Genomic DNA, 25,618 nt, shown 5'->3' on the forward strand with positions numbered 1-25,618 from the left:
GCTAGAGCACCAAACCCTTTCTCATTTTGGCAAGAGTGTTAGGAAAAGGGGGGCTCTCTGTGATTACTTGTTTTCTGGTTCCTTTTGTTCTGGTGTAACTTGTGATGATGTTTCTGCTTAGCCTGTTTTGTACATTTGCTTGTGGCAAATGATTGTGCCAACTCTAAATTGCTCTGGGTAAGCTGCACCCTCGGCCCTAATTTGTGCAACAGCAAAAAAAAAAAAATCCATCAAACCATGTTGACTTTTGGCTGCAGGTTTCCATGACTTCTTAAGACCAAAATATCGCTTGCTGTTACATAAATTCTGCTTGGGGAAAAAATCTGGACTTCTGGGGTTTGTACATCAGTTATCTAGGACTGAACAAAAAAAAAAAAATCCTCAAGCTCTCAGTGAAGCTGGTTCTTCTTGTAGCAGTAGGCTTGAGTTAGCAGGGTTTTTATAACAGTCTCTGTGAGTGTAAGTCGTGACAGCACGGATATGTTATGTTTGTTTGTAACACACATACACAACCTTTGCCTCCTTGGTTATCCAGTAAGACTGGCTCAGCAATTATTTTCTTCTATATCAAAACTTGCTTCCATCTCTATTCCTTCATCAGACTCCACATTTAAAAATCTTTCTGCTAAGCATACATATCTGTGAGGCTTTCTTGTCAAACTTTCATCCTTCCCAACAGTCTAGTCACTGTATGCTGGGGTTTTATGTTCATATTGTATGTGCAGTTGGTGGATTTAATTTTGCCACACAGAACCTGCTTGAATATGACTTGTGTTTATCTTTTCTAGGAATAACATGCGTGGAAGTACTTGCTATTGTTGATCACCTGTACCCCAGCACGAGAGCTCCAGCTTAATAATTCTCTGCTCTCAGAACATGGAGGAAAATGATGATGAAAAATACAATCAAGCTGGCCAGATATTTGAAAACTTTGTACAGGCATCAACATGCAAAGGCACCATTCAGGCCTTCAATATTCTCACTCGCCAACTTGACTTAGATCCTTTGGACAACAGAAACTTTTACACCAAACTAAAATCGAGAGTGACCACATGGAAGGCCAAAGCTTTGTGGAACAAGCTTGATAAGAGAGCAAGTCACAAAGAGTATAAACGTGGGAAGTCTTGTATGAACACTAAGGTAAGTAGAATTGAGTTTTGGATTTCATAGCTTAGGAATTTTTAAACTTGTTTTTCTGCAGAAGCAAGGTTTCTTCCATCACATACAGTGTGTCTCTTCAGTAACCCTTCCTTTAATATGCTGAAACTGGTTAGTGACTGTTTTGGACAAATTTTAAAGTGTTTTTTTTTCCTGAAAGTTCAGTGGAAACTCACAATATATGAGTGAGCCTTAAAGCATCCTGTTTTACAGTCTAAGACAGACTTTGTCCTTTTTATATCTCATCACCAAATAGGTGTAAGATGGAAACTCCTGAAGAAATAGGCTGCATTCATTACAGACTCTCAAGAACTGCTTGCTTTATTAAACAGGGGTTTGCAAAGTACAAACTGTGACATATTCAGGCTCTTCAGCTTGTGCATGCTGTAAGAGACCAGGGCTGGCCAAATGTGTTTCAGCAGCAGTTCCTAAGCTGCTCCCTGAAGGGGGGTCTGTCTCTGTCACCTGGTGTCACCTGGCATTGGCTCCAGTTGCTGTACAACAGCAGAAGACAATCCTGCTCTCTTTATGGATTGAAGTCCTTTCCTGGTAGTGTTTTTTCACAGGCAGAGTGGGGGTAATTGCTCTGTGGTAGTTACTGAGGGAAATGGTCTGCTTGGTTGTGGAGAGGACAGGAAATGATCTTTTCACAGAGCATGCACTACATATTTTGATAGAGTGCACCAATGAGCACTCTAAATCTTGACAAAACTGTACAAAATACTCCTGCCAGTTGTTTCATCTGGCTACCACAGAATATTTCTACTAGCTTTGTCCCAAGAGCAATTCATTCATTTTCTGCCAAGTGATGGCTAAATGTTGCCCCAAGAAGGGTAACTTTTAAGAAGCTACTTGACTATATAGAGGTAGAACAGAGAGGAGGGGCATACTGGGGATATAACTAGACACCAAAATGTGAAGGATTTTTTTATTTAAAACTATCACTGAAGTGTTCTTTCATGGACTCAGTAGACAGGTAGTGTTGAAAGTCTCTTTCTGTCAATGATGCAAACCAGAAGAAACTTCTCAAAAGCGTGAGAAGGACACCAAGTTACCTTGAGTACATAGAGAGTCCTCTGGTTTTATTTACTTTTCATATGCTCTCAATGATTTTTAATGTTTTTTAAGGTCATAAGGGTCCTTAATATAGTTTTATATAGTAAAGGAGTGTCATCACAGCTATTTAGACTGTGTTCCTGGCAGGCTCTGGTTTTCTCCTCTCCTTTTTCCCTTCATTTCCCTTTTTGACCTGTGCTTCCTTCCTCCCTTTTTGTTCTTTGGAAAAGTCCTTCAACATATGTCATGGAACATCTTTGTGATGAAAACAGACAGGAAAGGGAAGGAATGAGAAAGTGTCTGATGATTAACAAATTTTAGGAAATATTACACACGTACCTCACCATACACATACAGCCTCAGGTCCAAATTTCTGTGGTGCTAAGTCTGGGGAAGTGTTTGCAACACAAAAAAGCAGTTTTAAGACCCGTGTGAAATGTAAAAACTAAGTCTTCTCTCAAATGGTGACATTACGAAGCCAAGGCTTTGTTCTGTAAGCTTCCTAAGCAAAGTGATTAATATTTATTTTGTGAGAAGATTTTGTGGAAATGGGTTGGTGCATAAAATATATAGTCTGTGTAATGCTTTACAGTGTTGCCAAGGAGGAAGCTAATCAACACCTTCAACAGTGTTGAAAGTATGGTATTACTGCCCCTTGAGATGAAAGATTTATTTTTAGTGGCATGGTGTAAGTATTTGCAGAAATTAATGGACATTTCTATGATGCACATATGACCAACTTGCAAATGGCTGTAGAATGTCTGCATGTCAAGAGTGTGGGTACAGATATTCCGTGAAATAGTTGGAGATGTTCACCACGAGCCTGGCCCGTGCCCAGCCCTGCACTTCAGCGTGTCATCGCTGATTTAACGAGAGAAACATGAATCTTCACATTGCTGGCAATGAGAGAGCAGCAGCCACAGTGGGGATATCTACCAGACATTCCTGGGGTGTGAATCACAGCCTCTCTGTGCCTGGCCCTGCAGGAGGGGAGGCTGCTGTGCTGGGAGAGGAGTGTGCCCCCCAACCATTGCGGTGGTGGGCTCTGACTGCCCCACTCACAGATAAGGGGTTCTCAGAAATGCTGGCAGCCCAGGCAGTGCAGAGAGGTCAGGCTGCAGCATGCGCAGCACCCTTACCTGCAGTGCAGCTGGTGATTTTGGCTTTGTGTCTCATTCTGTGCTGTTTGCAGTGGTGGAACAGGAGCTCACAGCTGGCAGCCGTGCCCAGTGCTCACCTCCATGGGGCTGCTCGAGGCACATCTGCCCCAAGTAAAAACCCTGCTTTAACAAGCAGCATCACAACTTGAGAAATAATGAGCTAAGTGGATTTTTGTTGTTGCAGAGCCAAGGTTGCTAGTAGGCATCACTTAAAAAAAAACAAAACATGACTTCAAGGCTTTAAATGAGGTTGTGGCCTTGAATGCTGTAGATGAGCCTGCAGCTCATGGTTCTTAGATATGACTTTGCAATCTTCCCAATCTTTGGAGGAGATAGAGAAGATGCAGTTGGGTTCTAAATGACTCAGAGGAGGCTTGTTGGGTTTTTTGTTTGTTTTTGGATATTTTGGGGTGGGTTTTTTTGGTGCTTTTTTTTTTTTTTTTTTTTGATATTTTTTGGTTTGTTTTTTTTTGAGGTTTTTTTTTAAAAACAAAATGAAAATCTACTGCCTCATCCCAAAACTGCTGGGCTTTGGTTTTTTTCTTTTTGTTTTTGCATGGTATTTAAGAGCTGAATGCTGTACTTGTTGACTTTGCGCTTGTAAACTCTTCAGCCACACTTGAGTTACTCGTTGCAATATGCACAAGTTTTATGCATACAGAACGTTCCACTCCAGCTAAATAACAATAATCCTGTGTCTTAACTGCACTTGAAGAACATTGCCAAATATGGCTTTCAAAGTTTCTACAATGATACAGTTTTAAACTGGATGAATAAAACTGGTTGAGCAATTTTCAAGAAGTTTAAACCCACTGCTATTTCAGAGTTGTTTTATTGGGAGCATTATTTTCCCTGAATTCTTTGTAGGAAAATAAGCAAAACAACCTGCCCCAAAATAAAGCCAGACTGCTGAAGAAAGACATGAACAGAACTGGGGCAGAAATGATTTTTCTGAAACTGTAGGGGTCTGCCTGTGTGAGTGTTAAATCTTCACAAAACATAGATTTCCTTCAATCTTGAACTTCTAAGATGGGAATGAGTCCTGTTCAAAATTTGTTTGTGGAACTGGCACCTGCCTAGTTCACCAGCATTAGGGAGAAACAAAAGTTTGTACTAACCAGGCAAAACTGTAGATATCACACTGTGGTTTTTTGCAAATATGTGCAGAAAAAGCACATTTTTCTAATGCTGACAAAATTTCTTTCTGGTTTTCATCTTCTACTAATTAATGCAGAGGAGCATGGCTGGACTCTGAAGTGATTATTTGTTTCTTTGGAGGATGGAGCTGGACAATCAAAGAACATTAAAGGTTTAATGCATGTTGTTTCCTACGTTAGCAGTTTGAATATCAGTCTAAATTTTTGAACATGCAAAACATCATGCAATAATGAACAAGGGTATATCCAGCTAGTGTTAGTATATTCATTAGCCTTTTTAAGACATCTGTGAATGTTGCCTCTCTGTATGGAGCAGATCCATTACTTGCACTTAATTTACATTTACTTTCAGTTTACCTGTGTAAATGATAGGAATATGTGCATGCACATGTAAATGAGGCTCCCACTGATGTTAGAGATAGTTATGAATATGTATCAGGGGGTAGCACCTGGCTCATGCTGTGCACCCGAAATTCAGGCTCTCCCATGCTTCAGGGGAGCAGAAATTTCTGCACATGGAAACATCCCAGGCTCACTCTGAGAAGGGGGTGCTAGTTCTCTGAAGCATGCAAATGTGGTGTTGCCTTCCCCTTCAAAGGTGCATGCTGTTTTTGCAAAATACATGCTTACACTTGAGAACTAAGAAAACTGTGCTTGAAGTGCTACTGTGTAATTATCAGCTGCCTTGGTAAACTCTGGCATTTCTCTCTGGGTATTTGAGTTTTGGGACAAAGCTCCAGTTGAGGAGGACAAATGCCTGGGTGCAGCTTTGTTCTTCTGAGCATTTTGGACCCTACCTTGGGCACAGTTCGTGGGCGGGAGACTTGTACAGTCTGAGCTGCTGTTTTGAGGCTGAACAATATTAGCATAAAGCAAGGAAATAAAATTAAGCTAAGAAGTTTTGAAAGCTGTGCATTTAAAACCATACATATGTGCATTTGTAGGTATATGTGTATATGGACTCATATAAAACCCTAAAAAACAAATTCAATGGTCTTGAAGTTTAGTATCATTTAGGTTGGAAAAGGCCTCTAAGATTGAGTTCAGCTGGTTAACTCAACACCACTGTGTTCACCACTAAACGTGGTCCTCAGATGCCTCTCTTTTACTCATTCCTGAACTCAGCCTTCCAAATCTTGTTTTACAATAGATGAGGTTTCCTTCAGAAAACTCCTGTTGGGAGACTTATTGCAAGAGAATGACTCTAAAATTGTTTTTGACTGTGTTTCCAGGACTTACATAAGGATGAAGTGGCTCTTTTTGGTACTGTCATGTGCTGTCAGTCTGACCAGGACCCGGTGGCATCTGTGTCCCTGCTGCAGAGAGGGCTCCATGGTGGTGCTTTATCCAGCACAGCAGTGCAGAGAGCCTGTGGTTTCAGGGGAGCTGGGCCAGGGTGTGAGTCAGCAGAGGAGGAGCCCTGGGTCACAGCTGGGGTTGGAGGTTTTCTGACTGAACCCGAGCCACGTCTCCCTGTTCTAACCAGACTGGTGTACCTATCAGCAATAAAATGGGGGATGGTCTTTATCTGCAAACCCCTTCCACTGCTTTTCACATGGTCTCCATTTCTAGAGACTGCCAAATGAATACCTTGGGAGTTACCAAACCTACTTTGCTGGTGCTGAGAAAGGGAAAGGAGCTCCTGGTGTGTCTGGGTGCTGCCCTGTTCCGTAGCCGTAGGGTGATGGGCAGGATGAGCGCAGGGTGCCAGGTCTCTCTGCTTCTTGTTGGCCACAAAGTGCCTTCCTTCCAGTCCTCAGCTGATTACAAACATCCCATTCTGCAGCCTTGCCCCTCGTGGTAAATCGGGCAGGTTGGGTTCCACATGTCTTCCTCTGTCCTGCTTAACAAATACTTGTCTCCTAATTAAGCAAATCATCCAGCGTGTATGAACCTGCAGGTAAAGTGGCCAAATTTCCTCCCCAGGTGCTGGCATTTGTTGATCCTCCAGAGGCAATGGGGATTTTCAGCCAGGTTACTCCAGTGCTGTACCTACTGGTACAGAAGCCAGTGAGTTTGAGTGTTCAACTGACCTGACTGATTGCATCCCTCAAGACAAACATTTGGTTTTTAATTGAGTAATTGAATTGTAAGATGAAAGAAGGCAAAGCCAGTTATGCTCCAACAGAAAAAATATCCATATTATAATGAAAATTGTAACCTCTTTCATCTTATAAAGAGTAAATACTGATCCCTTTTGCCAGATTTACTATTTTCTTCAAAATAATTATTGGAATAGGGAGATTTCCAAACCTGATAATCAGGGTTTATAATGAACACACCAAACTTGTTGCAGATATATTAGATAGTGTTGCTGGCTTGCTTATTTTAATAAAAAAGCATTCCTGTGAAGTCCACAGAACTTGAACTAGTCAGCCAGAAGATGACTGCCAAGTTAGGAAGCTGAGTGAATGAAAGGTTGTGGCTTTTTACAAAGAGGCATTCAGCTCCTTTGTATGTGTGTGTATTTTCTTTAAAGAAACAAACAAATAATGCTTGGATAGTGGAATCCAGAAGCTGTCAAGGTTTTTGGGAATATTGAAGGCCACATTCTACTGACATTTTAAGTGGCACTGGGTGTGTTTCATACACTTGAAAGACAAGCTGTTGATCTTGATATTGGTGCTTCTTTGCTTTTGCCTTTTAGGATGGGGATTCGAAAGCCTTGCACCAGATTTCGAGTGTAGATTTATTTTTAAAGATTTTAATAAGCAACTTCTATTTCAAAGCTCTAGAAAACATGGGACTAATGAGGATGAGTGGCAGGGGAGGTTTGCTTGAGATGAGTGGAGAAACAGTAAATCACCTATGAACATGCAGTGAAACCACAGTTGTTGAGCACTGCATTCGCATTCATTTCTCCAAGGATTTTTAGAGCGGGAATAGGCAGAAGCTGTGGTGATGACAGGACACACAACAGATTGTTTTGCTTTCAAAAAAAACTAAGTATTTGACTCTTTGTGATGTGTTTTAAGCTGAGATTGGGCCAAATTACATCAGCAAAAGCAAATGTTTGGCATGTGATTTGGTAATGAAATCACTTTATTTTCATTATCCTGGAGACACTTCCACAAACACACAGTTTTTTCAGCTTTATCAGTTATGAAAAGCAGTGAAGCCTGGCCAAAGCAGAGCAATCAGACAGGCTAGATAAGACATTTTAGGCATGTGGAATTTAAATTTTTTTTTGTCTTGGAAGGTAACAGTAGCTTTACATCTGTATTTTAACAGAACTGTGCTGTTTCTCTGTCCCTCACTTAATGGCTTTGCAAGTAATGGAAAGAAGGAAGCTGTCCCACCCTGACCTGATTTCCTAGATATTTTATGAAGATTCCCACAGGGAGTGACACACAGTTACTTTCACACAAACCAGCACTATTGTCACCACAAGTGGCTTAATGAGGTCTGAATGAAACAAAAGGTTACCACAGGGTGTGTTCCCATGGCCCTGGCTCTGCGGGGCTTTGGTTCTTTGAAGCAGCTGGGCTGTGTCCATCCACCAGGGAGGCTGGTGTGGGGGGCAAGGGGAGCTCCAGGGCAGGATGCTTTGCTGGGCCAGGTCTTTCTCCTGCCTTCCAAGAGACACGTGTGGTTGTTGTGGGGTTGGTGCCAAAGGTGGTCATCAGGGGTTTGTTATTAGCTACGCTTCCAGCCTCCCTCTGGTAATGTTTGTGTACTGATAAGTGAGGAAATACATAGCTTTTGCTACCAACAAGTGATTAAACACTTGGCTGCTAAACCCCAGATTTCAGACAATAAGGTAATTTCCTGTCTCCTGCAGCTGAGGTCCTTCCTGAGGTTCCCATGTCTGCCCTGGGAACAGGGGTTTGGGGATGTGGTTGCTCTCTTTCTGCTGACAAACAAAATTCTGCATTATCTGCTGCTTAGGCCTCAGTGCAGATAGCTTTGAATATTCTTTTTGCAGTATGCAAAATATCACAGTTCTAAGATGCTGTACAAGAAGAGAAAATGTAAAATATTTTAGTAGAAGATTATTTTCATAAGCAAACAAGACAATTTCTATTTGTGTTTTCTCTCTAAAAAGCCATGACATTGATGGCATCCATGGTGAAAAAAGAAGTTTAGCTGGTATCTGTTGAAAAGAAAAAGTAGAAATTCCCTTTTAATGCCCTTGGTTTAATTTGCTTTATTTTCTCTGCTACACTGTTTAAAGAGGGGTTATTTTTGTCAGATGGTTCTTGAAATTTCCACATTCCCTAACAAGTCTGCACTTACATAATTTGTTTCTACAAGCAACCAGGTTTCTGCACATTGTTTGCATCTCAGGTCTCTGGGATATTTGTTCTTAACCTGGGATCAACAGGGTAAAATTGCTAGAAGCTACTTGGTGATTATGAACTTTCCCTTAGAGGAGTGTAATACTCTGAGAAAACTGCGAATATGCTGCAGAAAATTATCTGGTGCTTCTGAGGACCCACACATCCAGCCACCTCCTTAGTGCAGATGAAACCCCAGCTAGAATATTCTGGCAGGTAAAGTGGAGCAAGTGCAGAGCAGGAGGAATGGTCAGAGCTCTGCAGAACGGGACCAGCAGAAGAGGCTTCAATACCTTCACCTAATCTGTGCTAGGGAAGGCCCAAGGGGAGCACCATGGGAGTGCTTGGAGTGCCAAGCCACACAGAACTGCTGTGGCATTTCTCCTTCTGCCTCTTGTCATCTTGCTGATGCTGATAGATCAAGTTCTGATTAGGTTTTCAAAGTTTGCCATTTGCCCTGGACATTTGCTGCTCCTGAAGAGCAGCTCTTGTTTTTCCAAGGGCACGCTGTTTCCAATGGACAAACCAGCCAAGAGACACTGTCTGCCTTGTCTTGCAGCACTCTCTCGATTTGTTCATCTGACTGAGATACTGTCTGAGCAGAAACCATGTGCTTCTGCTGTGCTGAGAGTCAGCCTTGTGCTGCTTGCTTCTCCTGCCCCTTGGAAAGGTTTGTGAGAGCAGCTCTGAAGGGACCTGTGCAACAGCAAGTGCTCCTTCCTCCTGTTCCTGTCCTGCCTGCACCCTGCCTGCCGTCCTTGCAGGATTTACAATTCAGATAAAACAACTGCTCCAGGGTAAATTGCAACTCAGATTAGAAGACATTTCAGGAGATGGCAGTGAGCTTCCTGCCAAGGACTACACGCCCAGAGCAGTAATGACAAGTTATGCAGATCAGCAAGCACTCAGTGGAAAGCAAAGACATTTCTCTCAGGTTTCTTCTCCTCGCTTTTTCTCTTACTTGTGCTTTAGCAAGGTAGGAAATAATGGGATGGGGTAGGAAGCCATTCCTGGTGGGGCTGCTGCCATGGTTCTGCATGCCCTGCCTGCCTGGAGGCACCTGGCCTAGGAAGTTCAGTGCCTGGCAGCCCAGCTAGAGCCCTGATAGTGGCAGAACAAGCAGGGCTGGTGCCTCCATCTGCATTTCACCCAGCCTGGAATGTGAAAACAGACTCATTAATACGTGTAAATAAACACTGCTGTATGTTTATCTCCTTTCTGTTGTGTCGGATGGGATGTTGGTGTAGAAGAGAGTATTGCGCCTCGTGATGTGCAGTTTGCTGCCAAAGTTTGTTTCCAGCTCTCTGCCCCTTTTTTTGATGTGTGCATCTTTTTATATTTTTTCTCCATTTTATATTTATTTTTTGAGACTCTTTTGCTTAGTAATAAGGGTTATGTACTACCCTTGTTTTCAGCCAAAAAAGGTTTTGGAAATAAGAGCAAGAAGTGCTAAGATTTAACTTTCACTGTGATATGCTGCCAGCAGCTTGATTTGTGGGTTCTGTGAGTGCTGTTAACTTTCCCCGCTATCAGAAGCCTTCTTAAAAATGTGCTAAAGGTAAATATTTTTAATTCTGGTTGTTTGAACATTCAAGTCCATTTTGCTTGCTGGCACTTTTGCATGCTGTCTTACTAAGAAGTGCTGGTTAGTAATTCCTGGTGTTCTCAGATTGTAAGAAAAAGTGTCAAAATTAAAGGCACTATCTACCTATGGTGAACTGGTTTGTGCAAGTGACTAGGTAAATTAGAAAAAAAATCAGATTATCACTCTTTTGGACCTGTATTTAGATTTGCTAGTTAAATATCTGTGAGTGTCAGCAGTAGAAATGCAGTGACTTTGAAGGCTGCATGATGAGCTGGAAAAAAAAGGACTCCAAGAGCCCAGAACTGTTGGTTTCTGGTACTGTGTTGCACTTTGAGCTCATCTGTAGCTGATGTACACTGCTGTACAGTCATTCTGCTTAGGAGAGTTAGGAATAGTGGGATTAAATTATTAGAATCTTTAAAAATAAATAAAATTTTAAAATCTGGGTTCAGACTCAGATTTGATATCTATATCTATATGAGCTCATTTACTCAGGACTGGCTTCTAAAAACCATGTCTTAAATGGGTATTGGTTAACAATTCACCTAATAGAAAAGTGAATTTTAGAATGTATTTTAAAATATCCTGTGAAATACCCTCAAAGTAAGCTAAGGCCCCACTTAGCTGAAAAAGCCAATTTCCAAGTGGAAACTCAGCTCGTTTGTTAGGTTGTTGTGATGTTTGGTTAAAAGTTCCAGGTTTCTCTGTCGATGGGCCAGACTGGAGCAGCAGGGGTGCATTTTTAAAGCATGTTACCAAGCTCTTGCTGAAATCAAGCCGTGCTTGTTGACCAACCTGCCGGCATGCTTTAGATGCCATAGAGCATGAGAAATCCTTTCCTCCTCTGCTGGCTGCCCAGCACAGCCCCTGCCCCTGGAAACCAGGGAGGGGATTAACCATTTTCTCTCTGTCACTGCTCACAAAGCTCCCCAGACTCATGGCTTGGTCTCTGCTATGCTCAGGTGTGAGGTGCTTGTTGCCTTTCTCTCTCTCCATCAGTTTTTGTTTCTGGATGAATTCTTTGTCTTGTGGTTTTGTTTTTGCCAAGTCTTTAGTGTAGCCTCAGAGCACTATCTCAGTGTGACAGGCCAGGTACTTACATGCTGCCAGCCATGTTCATGGCTGGGATAGTCAGGCAACATTCTTTCTGCAAGGTTTATCTTGTTTTCGTTTTGATTGTTTAAGCAGCTGGCCAAAAAAAGAAAAGAAAGCAATCTCTTCTGGATTTTGGGTGTGGACTTGTTCTTTTTTTCTTCCCTGTGTTTTGATTACAATGAAAGGCAGGTAAGAGAACAGCAAACACACTTAATTCCAAAGGATGTTGGAGGGCTTATTTTGTGCTTTTTTTGAGGAGATTTTTGGATTAAAGCACTTGCCAGGTTTCTGGTGGATATGTTTACTGAAATGAGTGTAACATTTTTTTGTTAGTAATGTCTAGGCTTTTTGGATAACTGTAACTGGTGCAGGGCAACGGGAAGTTTCCAGGCATTCTTGCTGTATTATGACTGTCAGTTGCAATTTTTCCAAGAAGTATTTTTGCATATTCTTCTAAAAGATTTGAGATCGAGTCACCAAATTTAAATACAACAAATGCCACCTGAGTTCTTCAGAAAAGCCCCAAAGTCCTGACAGCTCTGATGCATCATGGAAGGCACTCTTGACTTTCCAACACTCTGAGTGCACACTGCCCCTCTTTAATGTGTGGCATAGCAGAATATGAGTTACAGACGTCGTTCATACCATTGTTTTAATTTCAAACTATGGAAAGGGCTTTTTTTTTAATACACAGGTCTAATATTAGTACATCTATCCATGTGACAGAGAGGATGGATGGACAAGTGTGTCCAAATACATCCAGGAAAAATGAAGGCACGTACTTTTTTCCGTGCAGAAGCTTATCTTCCAAAAAAGAGAAAAAAATCCCGGTAAAGATGAGCCAGATGAATGCAATAAATGTGCTAATGTTTCACTTCTGGCATTTTGACTCAATAAAACAGGAGGGCAGTAAAGATAGATCCTCTGATCCCTGGATTGTGCTGTGTCCAGCTGCGAGTGCAGCAGCTGCTGGGAAAGAGCTGTGGCCAAAGTCACCCTGGGTTGGGTGGCCTCAGATCCATGGTACAGTCTTAGAGGGGGAAAAAAATAAAGCTGTGGCTCCATTTCTGCCAATCACTGATCTGGGAGAGGACAAAACTGCACATTTCTGAGGTGCTCAGCTGGGATTACAAAGGGTAAAATACTGGAGGGATTTAAAGCAGAGGTGGAATTGTAGTGAGGCATTGAATTCGTGCATTGACGCAAGGTTTTGTTGCAATTAGGGGTGTGTGAGCCTTGCTGTTCCCAGGTACCTCTGAACTTCCCCAGCAGTGGTATTTATGTGGTGTTCACTCTCCAAAAATGCCTGTTCAGCAAGATCCAGATAATAGTATTATCTTAATAGTATTTTAAGGTAGATTTTTAGACCTATCTGTAGAGTATTTAAGAATTGTCCATGTAACCCTTTGGAGAGTTAGGATTTCTTATTAAAATACATCTAAGTGAATATTATTTTTGTCAAATGACATTTTTTTTAACCTTGCTAATTCTATAAAGAGCTCATAAAACAGTACAACAGAGGAAAAAACCCTTTTAAAGATTATGTAATCTTTGTAGTCAAGTTTAATTACTCCTAGGCCTTCTCTCCCCCTTTCCTGGGGGAGAAGATGGAAGAATTGATTTTTATTAACAATAAAACTTCAGCCTGTGACATTTTTAATGTTGTCTGAAGTGGCATATAGATTTTCATTTTTCAGTGTCTTCCATGATGATGTTTCAAACTTTAAATTGATTATTCAGTGGGTTCAGGGTGCATTGAGCTGCAGTGTTGAATCTGGTGGCTGTCAGTGGATTTATGTGCTAAAATCTGGGGCTGCAAGTGGGAGATGAACTATAAGTCAGTAAGTCAGGAATGTCCTGCTGAGCAGTCCTATTTTTGCCAGAAGAATTTTCATATCTAGTAAAGGGGATGGCCTGGAAAGCATCGTGGTGGAGGAAGCTCCTGGTGGCCTCTGCCTTAGCTGCTTGTGCAGCTGCTTTTGTCTGGAGCCTTTCCAGGGGAACAGGCACAGAAAATGTGTTGTTTCGTGCCTGTCTCATGTTGCAGCACATTAAGCCCCATCACCAATAAGCACTTGTCCAAATCCATGCAGGATGTGACCCTCTGGAATCAGCCTAATTAGTCCTTGGTGCACCCCTGTCACTCTGGGTGTTGCACAAAGGCCTGGGCCGGTGTGAAAGTTGTCTTCTCTCATGGTCCCCGACCTGGTGACTATGGAAATGAATGTTTGCCATGGAAAAGCAAAGCACTGTCCTTCTGTGTCCTGCACAGAGCCTCCTGTCACTGGGTGGGGAGGCCCACAGCTGCTGAGGGCACCTGTGGTTGTGAGGATCAGGGGGCTTTGAGGCTTGTGGGAAAGCCCCCCCCTTTCTGCTCCTTTCTGGGAGCATGATCCATGCCTGTAGTTCAGTTTCCATTTGGTGGTTTGGCTAAAGGCAGTTCAGTAACCTGGGCAGATGGGTTTTGCTGGTTTTTCACCATTTCCACTGAAGAGTAGCAGTGATGCTTCTGGCTTGGCATGCCGCAAGACAATGAAGGGTGTGCCTGTGTCTGTCCAACTGTTGTTGAGCTGGAGGCTAAAAATAATCCCCTTTTTATCACCTCCAAAACAGCTGAAAGGCAGAAATGAGGAAATCTTGGATTCCTGGAGTTATTGAAGCTTCTGTCTTCATCCCAAGGACATACAGGGAGTGGATCATCATTTAACACCCCCTTATTTTCCAAGATGAATTTAATATTTGGGTACCTTGGACAGGAGAGGAGTGAGGGGTTTAGAGTGGGATGACAGCAATGGGATAACGCACTGGGCCACAACAGGATTTGTCTGCTCTTAGCTATGCCAAGAGATGCTGTTTGTTGTATCTCCCACCCCCATGCTACTACCACCTGCTAGATTCCTGGAGCATCTAAATGCTGAGAGCTAATGTTTTTTTAATTTTTCAAGGTCAATGAATAGATTCAGCCTTTCAGTTATAGTGGATGAGATTTTTGTGACTGGGTTGTTGTAGAGTGTTATTTTGAGGTAGGGTTTTTTTGCATTTTTTGTTGTTGTTGTGGGGGTTTTTTGTTTGTTGGTTTGGAGTTTTTTTGGTTTGTTTGTTTGGGTATTTTTTGTTAAACATAGTGGTGATGTTCAGCTGTTTAACTGCATATGGTTTTTCCACAAGGGGATGCAGGTGCCTGGATTCACAGGCTGCTGCTGATTTAATAGCAGGGGAAAGGAGGGATTGCAAGAGGCCCTCTCCCTTCCCTCCTATTTTGAGTACATTATCTACAGGAGATCATATCAAAATCCTGTGCCTGGCACAGAAGCCATTCTGCTATTGGAGAGGTGACTTGTGCTGCCATTTAGCTCAGCACTGGGAATATTTCCTGGAGATTTTCAAGGCACTGCTCTTCCCAAACATAGAGAGAGGAAGTAGCATCTCTTACAGTCAGCCTGACCCTTGAGTGCAATCAAGCTTATGAGACTTACCAAATGCTATGTGTGTTTATATTAGTAAATATAAGTGAAAATTTCTGATACATTTAAATTGCACAAGGAAAAAATCAGTGAAGTTCTATTCTATTTCTGTCTGAAAATAAATAATGCATTGTGTACTGTGCTTGGTTGTAGTGTGGGACAAGATTTATACAGAAACAATCATCTTTTAGGGAAGAGTACAATACTTTTTAACAGTATCATAGAAACAGACTATTTACTCAGCAACTTGAATAAACAACTTTTATAAAATATGCATAGGCTTATTAGTGTTTTATTGTGAAGTGCAAAAATGTCCATCCTTTACTTATTAAGTATGAATTTAAACTGAAATAGTCTCAAGTTAGTCACTAGGCAATTACTACTGGCCTGGAAACTTACATTAGTTTCATTCAATGGGAATTTTGTAACCCATATTCTTTCTGTAATTTTGCCTTAACATAGGTGCTGTTCTTGGGAAATATGTTAAATTCAATGAAGCTTCTCTTTTGACAGAAAATATTCATGCACATCTGCAGGCAGAAGATCAGCCATTTGCACTAGGAGGTTTTCACCAAGAAAAATGTCTTCTCTCAGTATTATTATCTCAGTGGTAAAACAAGATGTAACATCCAACATGATACTGATTCTTCAGGCAGGTTATAGAAGTCTGGTCATGATCTTATTCTTCCATAAAACTAAACAAGACTTTCTCCCTTCGTTTCCAGCTTGAGCAAGAAATATGCAAAAGCTCTTTGTCTGTTCTTTTCAGCAACTGTTACTTGGGATAATTTGTGAGAGATGCTTTGAAAAGTCAAGTTGTCCTTTAGCTTTGTGGGAGATGATCTGGCACTGTTAAAAGGCAGTTGATGTGTGAATGGTGATGGGGATGTCAAGAAGCCCTTGGCATTTGTTCATTCAGGATTGATTGTTTGAGACTCCCTGTGTGATGCCAGCTGTCATGATTTGTGTTAAATTGCAAGAAATTAGTTCCAAAAGCAGGCCCTGATGAGCCAGGAGGCTGGGATAACAGGAGGGGAAAATAGGATGCCATTCAAAGTTCCTGCTAGTCTGGCTGCAGGAAGGTTTCTTCTGGGAGTCTGTTGGCAGGCAGACCACAGGGGAGTGGCATGGGCCCTTCCCTTGCTTAATAAAGTTAGGAACACAAATGTAGTAAGAATTACTTTTGCAAGGATTTTGTACTGGTTTTGACCTCAGAAGTTTCAAAATTAGATGAAGAAGTGCCAAGAGTAAATTCTACACCAGCAGGAAGCGTCCTCAATAAATCTTAGAACAAATAGCTCTGAGATGTAGATAAATGTGTTTCTGGAGGTAACCACGGGTGGTGGCAAACATACAACCATTTTTCATAGTGTCTCTATGCAATTATGAAGGTACTTTGTCAATGTGATAGGAGGAGGGAAGAGGGCAGAATCCTCCTTAAAATGCTAACATAGTGTGTTGCAAAGCACCAGGAGGAACGAAGGGTTTTCTGTGCGGGTTTTGTTACTTGGCAGGGTCTGCTATGACTAAATCTCCAAAGACTGCTGTTTCTTTTTATTTTTTATTTTCTTTAAAGTTGCATTTATTTATATATAATACAGCTTGTAAGCGAAAAAAAAACCAGCCTCACCTTATCAGACCATGTATGGGCTTGCTTTGTAAAATGGTTCTGACTGCCTGCTCAACATGACTGGAAGCTGTGAAGGCTCAATTGAGTCACTCACTTGTCAGACCTCAGAGTTCCCATGCTAATCACAAGGAGCATGTGCAAAAAGGTCCTCTTCAGCTAGGCTTCATGTGCCCTCTATTAGTCTTCCTTTATATTGTTACATCTGTTGATTTTTATTTTTTTTTAGTATTCATCATGCAGCGAGGAGTGTTCTTCAGAAATTGTGAATTAAATATGTTCTTTTACAAGGAACAAAGCCAAGTGGCTAAGGCAACAGCCTAACTTTAATATCTCTGGTTAACAAAACACTTGCCTAAAGCAAAGCCAAAGCACCTCACAGGAGTTTCTTTTTCAATGGGAATTTATTAGAATTATTTATTAAATTGAAAAAAGACATTTTTGCACTTCTATGATTTGGGTTGGACAGAAGTCAGCACCAGATACTTTCTGCTCAAGTTGTTGGATCTGAAAACAAATGATGACCAAACCAAAATAAACAAATGACTCTACTTTCTGCAATTGCAATGTAACGGGAACCAGACTGGAATCCAGCGAGGCTGCAGATAGAGCCCGTGCTTGCTTTGAAACTGCAGTCAGTGCCTGGCTCTGTGTGTGGGACACCCAGCAGCGTGTCTGGCCTCTGACACAAAGGTCTGGGATGGGCAGCACGGCCCAGCTTGGCTGTGCTGCAGCTCTCCCATCCTCCTAGACCCACCTTAGCTGTCCCTGCTCCAGCCATGGCACAGCTGGAACTCACAGCAGGGATTTTGTGAAATCTGGGGGCGTTTGGAGGAGTGGAAGGGGTTCGTAGGAGATAGGGAACAACAGCATTGTCCAGCTATAAGACTGCTTCTAATCAGGTTTTAGTAATCAGTCAAGGGAATGTAAGCACTAGATAGCTTGGGGTTTAATTAGTTTGCTTTCTGGAAATCCTTTCCTCGTTGGTCTGTGAAAAATTACAGCTGTCAACTAAAATTTGGGCAGGAATCCTCTGTAATTGTTTTGGAAGAGATTCTTCCAACATAGATTTAAGCTTCTGAAGTGTGATTTTCCTGAAAGTGAGGATGTTTAGCACTGGGTGAAATGGAATAGGACAGGATGAGTTCCCTGGCCCTGGCAGAGGAGGGCAAGTCTGCTGAGTTCCTTTGGCATGTCCTCCTTACATCAGTGGGTGAACCAGGCTGTTACATCCACCCTCACTTGAAAGAGAGTAGCTAATAGTGTAAGGCTACTGGCTTATCGTGGGTTTGTTCAACAAATCTAGTAAATGTACACCCATTTCCTCTTTAAAATAAAAAAAGCCTACACTAAGACCACTTATTTCCTTTCCCCTCCCTTTTACACAACTGTAATGCTGTTGAGAAACAGCTGCAAGCACTTGAGAAGCGCTAAATGAGGGTTAGAAATGTGCAAGCAGATGCTCAAAAATGTTCGGCTTTTTGTTGTTTTTTCTCTTACTTCTCTTCATCAGATGCTTTTGTGTCTGCATTAAGCACAGTTTATCCTCTTTTTACATAGGCTGAATACCACATACAAGAAAAATTCCGTTGATTTAAGTAAATTACTTGTTTGTGCTCTCAGTAGTGCAAGTCTAGTTGTATTTCAAGTCATACCAACCAGAGTAAGGTGAAAACTGTGTGGAAGTAATCCAAAACCCTGTGTCCCACCCCCTCCTTTTCTCTGCCAGTGTTTAATTATTGGAGGTGGCCCCTGTGGCCTGCGGACTGCCATAGAGCTTGCCTTCCTGGGAGCCAAGGTTGTTGTGGTGGAGAAGCGGGACACTTTCTCCAGGAACAACGTGCTGCACCTCTGGCCCTTCACCATCCACGACCTTCGGGGACTGGGAGCAAAGAAATTTTATGGCAAGTTCTGCGCAGGATCTATTGATCACATCAGTAAGTATCTGAGGGCATGGGCACTGCTGTTGAGATAAGAGCTTGCCAGGATCAGAAGATTGGTGGAGACATTCGTGGTTTGGCGGAAAGTTCATCTACTTTAGCCATGTGCCAGTGCATGTGTGCACAGAGAGGAAAAAAAATGGTCTTGTTTAAGCAAGGTGGAAATAGAATAAGACACAGTCTTATGGAGCAGATTTTCTTGTTAGTCTGGTATGGTTAAACAACAGGTTTTGATTATGAGGTGTGAAGAATATTGATATTTATTCCAGTATGTTGAAGGTAGACACAAATAACAGAGCGGACTATTTTACAGGGAAATATGCTGTAAAATTTTGTATTCTAAAATGTGCTGGTTAGCACATTTTAAATATCATCAAGAGGCAAACCTCTACAAAAGCATTCTAAGAAACTCAGCTGAAATGAGTTTTGCCAACAAGATTGTGCTGCAAGAGGAAGGGGAGGTGGAAGAGAACAACATCCTGTGGTAGTTGCTATGTTTGCATTCATTACAGTATGGGAAATAGAAATGCTACACACTTGTGGTAACAATGAATTTCAGTTCTCTAGCAGGCTGGTGGCAGCTGGGGTTGCTTACTTATCAAATACATCTTTGTCACTTGCTCTCCACAGGTATTCGACAGCTTCAACTCATCCTCTTCAAAGTTGCACTTATCCTTGGAGTAGAAATTCATGTGAACCTGGAATTCGTGAAAGTCCTGGAGCCTCCTGAAGATCAAGAAAACCAAAGTATTATTTATCATAATACATTCTGCTCACAGCAACTTCTTTTTGTGCCAGGTGTTACGTGAAGTTGCATAAGGCAGTCCAACACTGTTTACAGAAATAAAGAGTTTTTTGCCCTTCTTACTCAGCCATCCTTGTTCTGTGCAGTGTGATGAGTATCAGTGTGACAGAGCACTGATAAATCTTAAAACACAACCCAGGCTGAGAAGCTCAGGTTTTGCACTATACCTTCTGGCATGTGTTTGAGGCTTTGTAGGGAGTCTGGTGTGGCTTCTCAGGATCTTCTTGATAATATAAATATTGAGGATGGATGAAGTGCCCAGGGCCTTGTTTTTGCATTCACATTTGATATAACTCCCACTGGCACACAGAGGCTTATCAGCATTCTTATGCAAGAATTTTAAACAATAGAAAAATATTCTAATTCTCTATTTTTTTTAATATTAGTTTTTTTAGATGTAGTATCACTAAAATATTTTAAAATTTTAATTTAAACTCTGTGGTATCTCTTCAAAGGGTCACATAGTGACAGCAGAACAAGTAGATTAGTTTAAATAAAGTATATATAATTTTAAAACACGGACAGTACAAACACTTTTACATAATCAGCTTTGTAAAAAGAATAAATTTAGCTTTGTGAGTAAGCTTCCATTTAATTTCTATTTAGAAGACAAAAGCACTGATGATGGAATGCTATTTTTCCTCTTTTAGTAGCCAGTTCGTTCTTGCAGTAAGCACATGTATGTACTGCCCTGGTAATGTGGCTGAGGCGTTGTTTCTGTGAGAATCAAGTGCTTGAGCATCTTCTTGTGGTGTGGCTCTGAGAGGAAGCTGCTGCATTAGGTGATCCAGAGAATGAGAGATGCACCCCTGTATCTCAGTGCCCTTTCCTCAGACTCTGAAATCTCTTCTCTGTTGTAATACTGAAGAATTAATAAATATTATTTGTGTTTTCAGAGATGGGTTGGAGAGCTGAATTTCTCCCCATGGATCACCCTTTGTCAGAGTATGAATTTGATGTTATCATTGGTGCAGACGGCCGCAGGAACACATTGGAAGGTGAGTGAATGTGTGTTTTTAGCCTTATTACTGTCTTTAGGGTACCTTGAAAGATCTGAAAGTCAGAGCAAAGAAAGAAACAAAGCAGCAGGTTACCTTTCAATCCATGGAAGTCTGTGTGAAAGCTGTTATTTTATGTGGTACCTTTTGGTTTTGTTGGTAAGTTATAGCTCAAAGTAAAAGACATTTAATGTCATTACTGCTTCTGAGCTCTGTGTGTTTGCAGTGCATACAGAATGCATTGTGGTGCCATTGGGCTTGCTTCAAGGTTAAGTAATTATATGATGATTTAACTTGAAGGAAGCTGACAAGATATAGGTCAGGAATGGCATAGCCTTTGCTGTTGTGCTGTGAATTTGCCCTATGTGCTTGAACTCGTGACTAAAAGGTGACTGTCAGGTATTTAATGAAGGCAACAGAGGCTTTACTTCTTTGTAAATGAGACTGAACTTCAGAAGCAGCTCCTTTAGAAACAATGGTAAAAGGTAATAAATAGCTCTAAGGTTTGTGGGAGTGGAGGGTGTAAATGTTTCCTGAACTTGAGTCACTGCTGAGAATTCAGAGCACCTGAGCTGTGTTTCTTAGAGAGACACTGGCTAAGCTGCTCCTGCATCACAGGAACAAACCTTTTACTTAATTATGCATTTCCCTTTTAACTCTAATTATATCCAAGCCAGTTTCCATTCTCTAAGTACACTTTTTCCTTTTTTTTTTATTGGCTTCATAGTTTGTCTGCTTATTCTTTTATCTGCCAACTACAATGTGCTCCCAGTTAATCCTTATAATGCTGTACTGGAAATTTCCCTACACTATTATCTGGCTGTCCCCCATAAAACACTGTTTAAATAGTCAGGCACCATCAAAACCTAATTATTCTTACCTCACCTGCAGACTCTATCAAGAGGTTAATGTTTATCATCATACCAGGTTCTAGGGGAGTGATAGGTGCGCTGAACATATGTACAGAAGCTGGTGTTGTCTTATCAAATCTATCCCAATGAAATAACGAGAGCATATCAAGAAGCACAGAGACTAAAATCCATAACCAATTTATTTCTTGCTATAAAATAGCGTTCATATGATGCCATCTCCAGTGAGCCAAAAATACACTAAGGATCCTCTGTTCTACTTCATAATTTAGTAACAGATGAGGGGAACATACAGATGGAAAAACTTCAATGTGTGACTGCAGGATTGTGGCTCAGAGGGCTTTTTTCAGTGAAAAGTGAAAGCAAAGATGGAGCAAGGAGCTTCTCAGTTGGTCTCACCTTGGTAATAAACAGTTAACCCACTAAATATTTTTCAATTCCAAATACCTGTGGAAAACCTCATTAGCTGGTAGTGTGTGCACCTAAGCTCTGCTACAGAGGTTTCTATTTTTCACATCATTCTCTGCTGCTTTTTGACTGCTGATCTCTTGCATATTTTTTCAAGAGCTGTTTATTGCCTATATAAGAAATACCTAACTTGCCATTTAGCATGTTAAAAATGTCTCCCTCCACTGAAATTGACCTGTTATATTCCCAGACATGTAAAAAAAAAAAAAAAATTCACGTTTTTCTTTAGTCATAGTTTTTCCTGAAATTCTTCCCTTAGTTCCCCATCCAACCATTTTTCAATGAGACTTTATCTTGAATGCAGTGCTGCTCTAGCTTTGCAGCTGAAAATGGGGAGAAAAGACTCTTTACATTCAAAGGAATTTTGGAGGCATGGTGGAATCTACTGACGGCATGTTGTTTGATGAAGTGTAGGAAAGACATTGAGCTGCCTTGAGCTGACCCTCCCTGAAAGTCCAGTCTGAGGTTTGCAGTGGTTTTAATTCCTGTCTGCTCCGCAGGCTTCAGGAGGAAGGAATTTCGTGGAAAGCTGGCTATAGCAATCACTGCCAATTTCATAAACAGAAATACAACTGCAGAAGCCAAGGTAGAAGAAATCAGTGGGGTTGCTTTCATCTTCAATCAGAAGTTCTTCCAGGACCTGAAAGAGGAAACGGGTGAGTGCATCCTCATTTTTTCCACTACCAAATACAAGATGCAGCAGGGGAACTCTATGTGCCAGGCCACCCTCTTGTTACTGGTATCATCAGTTTTGAATAATCTGTGTAAAATATTTCCAAGTGATAAAATATTGTTGATGTCAGAAGCTTGCAGATGGAGGTGTCCATTTATGGTACAGTGGGATTTTTTTTTTTAGCTTGGGTGTTGCCACATCATGGCTTGTTTTAGTGTTTAAATTTTTCTCAACTGCAAAAATTTCTGCTATGTTGAACAAATTTGGAAGAGCATTTTCAGGGCCCAGAGATTTTCCCTTAAGACATGATTTGTTTTGTTTCTATCCGTTCACATGCTGAACAGCTTAAACCCTTTGAAAAAATCTCTGCCCTTCTGGGAGGAGTTCATTCTTGCTTTTTGATGTGTGGAGCTGATAAACTGAGAAGACCTAGAATCTGCCATAAATACTAAAAATATAAACTGTGAAACACATCTTAATGGAAAGGGGGTTCAGAATAGTTGCATTCACTGTTTTTTTAAAAAAAATTACTATTGTAATTGAAACCAAACCCCCTGGTTAGACCCAGTGCCAGAGCCCTGGCAACCTGAAAAACACTTTGCTCCCTTGGCACCCAGTTCTACCTCAGGAGCTGTTAATGCTGTAGTTAACTAGATGTTCCCTGAAAGAATGCTGAGTAACTTTAAACTGTGCTGAGAAAAAACTGCGATTGGGTGATGTCACCCTGATTTTTTAAGTTTTTCTAAGCCTTCTGATTATTGTAACAAACTTTCTCACACACTTTATGTAAATAACTCATTGTTTTGCATTCTTTTATGGAGGAGGAGAAATTTGATGGACTGTTGGTTTGTCCAGTGTCATTGGAGAGGTGGCACTGTCACCCTCCAATCCACTGTCACTTTTGGAAATCTATAAATGTTGGAGTCAGAAATTAAAAATTCTCTTCTGGCCTTGGAAGAGCTGCATGTCTGCATTGTGTTACTTTTTGTCCCACAGTGATAGGCTGGGACCACTGTCCTCTCTTGTTTTGTTTCACAGCATTCTGCCCTCTAATCCTTCATCCCAGCTGGGAGAGGGGATGCAGCCCAAGAAGGAAAGGCACCTGCTGGGATCAGTCCTGTGCTGTTGGTGAATGACACGGGCAGAGCTCTGCGTTCAGTGACAAATGTGTCTGTCTCTCTTTTCAGGGATTGACCTGGAGAATATTGTTTACTATAAAGACAGCACGCATTATTTTGTGATGACAGCAAAAAAGCAGAGTCTTCTGGACAAAGGAGTGATTATTAACGTATGTAAAAATGCTGGCTAAACCTTGTTTTATTTACTTGGCACAGAGTAAGTGTGAACATCTGCATAAATGTTGCTGGATGTTAGACAGGGTGTTTATAGACTTAATCACTTCATTCAAGCTCAGGCCACTTGGATCTTACTCTGACATTTTTAGGATTTGCTTTTTCCCTTCAGTCAGCTCAAAGTTTCAATAGAGAACTGAAAACAATACTTCCTAAATTAATCAGTTTTGAAACTGGCTGAAATGGGATCTTGACTCACCTTGGAAATTCATGGTGGGATCATCACAGCAGAAAATAAAACCTCAGTTATTTAAGGGTGAACTTAGCACAGCTATATTCAGTTTTATCAGGCAAGTAAGGAAGTGTAAAAACCTACCCTAGGTTAAATTGCAAATTCTTTAAAATGGGTGAAACATAAAAGAAGAAGGCTATAAACATGATGGCCTGGCCTTTCAGGGGTATGTGTGATTTTGAGGTATTTTTTTTCTTTCTTTTTTTTCTTCTTCTGTAAAATACAGGGCTTATTTTCTTTTGTTTCTAGGAAGTGTTATGGCACCACTTAAATTTCCCTTTCTGGAAACCCAAAAGAGTTCAATTTTTCTTGGAAAGCAAAGCAGTGCCAAAACAGCCAAGTGTAATTTCCTGAAGGAAGTACTTGTGGGGAGCTGTTAAGAGGGCTTTTGGCTTTCTGATAGGACCACTCAGCTCAGGGCCATGATTCCCTGCCCTTTTGGAGGCCAGGGGCTCCCAGGGCAGAGTTGCTGTCCATGACCAACCAGGGCAGGAGAGAGGAAGGGTCAAACCCCTTGGTCTAAATGCAGTGCCACTAGAGCTTGCAAGGGATGGTGTTCAGGAAATATTATATCAAGTTTTTTTGCATTCTAACTTAAACTGTTAATGGGCTTTGGTAAATCAAACCCACCATCTTCTACCTCCTGGAGTTCATTGGCCTCAAGCTTTGTTCAAACATAGGCAATTTTTTTCCCTTTTTATTCTTTTTTTTCTTTTCTACTAAGTGCAAGTAATTTCAACTTTACAGTAAATGCACCAAGTAACACAAAATAAAATAAATAAAATAAATAAATAAAAGCCCCATGGCATTTTTCACATACCTGTGGTTCTGTAAAAGATGACCTATGACATTGAGTTCAGTTTCTTCCAGGCTCACTAGATTACTTGAACCCCACTTGAAGTTATAACAGCTTGGAAATGGAGGGACTAATATCAATTGTGTATTTTTCATTTCAAGCAATTTTCTGAAATCCTCTTTACTTTCTGTGATTTTGTGTCTGTTTCCATAAATAGGTGTCTGTTTAAGATGATATTTTCGAGATGATTCATCACTGCTGATATGTGTAGGCCCTGAGATTGTGGGGCTCGTGTTTGTAGGTGAGGGCAGTCCCAGGGGATCTGTGGGGAGTTTGGAGCAGAGGAGCAGCAGCTGTGGCTCATCAGAGCTGTTTTCATGACCTACTCAGCTCTGAATGGAAAAAAAATCAACCACCCCAGTGTGTCTGGTGCAACTGGGCTAATAGCAGTTCTGTGGTATCATCTGTGATTAGGGGTCTCATCCATGATTAGTCTGGAAATAGAACCTGCCTCATTAATAATCACTGCCTTTAAGTAGGATGACCTATAAAGGCAGGGTCCTTTACCTCTCTCCCCAAGGAAAAACCTGGCCCAAAAATGAACAGAAAAGCTGCTACAGTCCAGGTTTGAGTGTGAAGTTGTTACTGAGATGTCGAGTCAAGCCTTGAGGCTGAGCCTCCATGTCACAGCATCAGTGCTTCTGCTCTCCTGTGGTTTCAGATGGGGGGTGTACGTGTGCAGAAAAGCATTGCAGTGATGTAGATGACATCTTTTGATGTGAGGGAAGTAATGTTCTGAAAAGATCACATCACCAAGGAACCAGGAGGAGCTGTAATTTTCCATTGCAAACAAAGCTGCTCGTTCAGTGTGGGCAAGGAAGTTTCTGTTTGGGGCAGTACCTGTGC

At 41.3% G+C, this 25,618-nt stretch overlaps 1 protein-coding gene across 6 annotated transcripts in view; it reads left to right on the forward strand.

Moving 5' to 3' along the window:
* Positions 1-788: 788 nt before the first annotated feature.
* Positions 789-25,618, forward strand: part of MICAL2 (microtubule associated monooxygenase, calponin and LIM domain containing 2) — a 92,834-nt gene continuing 68,004 nt past the window's right edge. For all 6 annotated transcript variants that reach the window (XM_063160608.1, XM_063160607.1, XM_063160609.1 and 3 more), the window contains exons 1-6: positions 789-1,140; positions 18,309-18,516; positions 19,150-19,266; positions 20,221-20,322; positions 22,160-22,315; positions 23,520-23,620. In XM_063160608.1, the coding sequence (XP_063016678.1) occupies positions 877-1,140; positions 18,309-18,516; positions 19,150-19,266; positions 20,221-20,322; positions 22,160-22,315; positions 23,520-23,620 (948 nt within the window). In that variant the 5' untranslated portion in view covers positions 789-876. The remainder of the gene's footprint in view (positions 1,141-18,308; positions 18,517-19,149; positions 19,267-20,220; positions 20,323-22,159; positions 22,316-23,519; positions 23,621-25,618) is intronic.

Source organism: Melospiza melodia, chromosome 6 (genome assembly GCF_035770615.1).
Source record: "Melospiza melodia melodia isolate bMelMel2 chromosome 6, bMelMel2.pri, whole genome shotgun sequence".
In the NCBI taxonomy this organism is placed as follows: Eukaryota; Metazoa; Chordata; class Aves; order Passeriformes; family Passerellidae; genus Melospiza; species Melospiza melodia.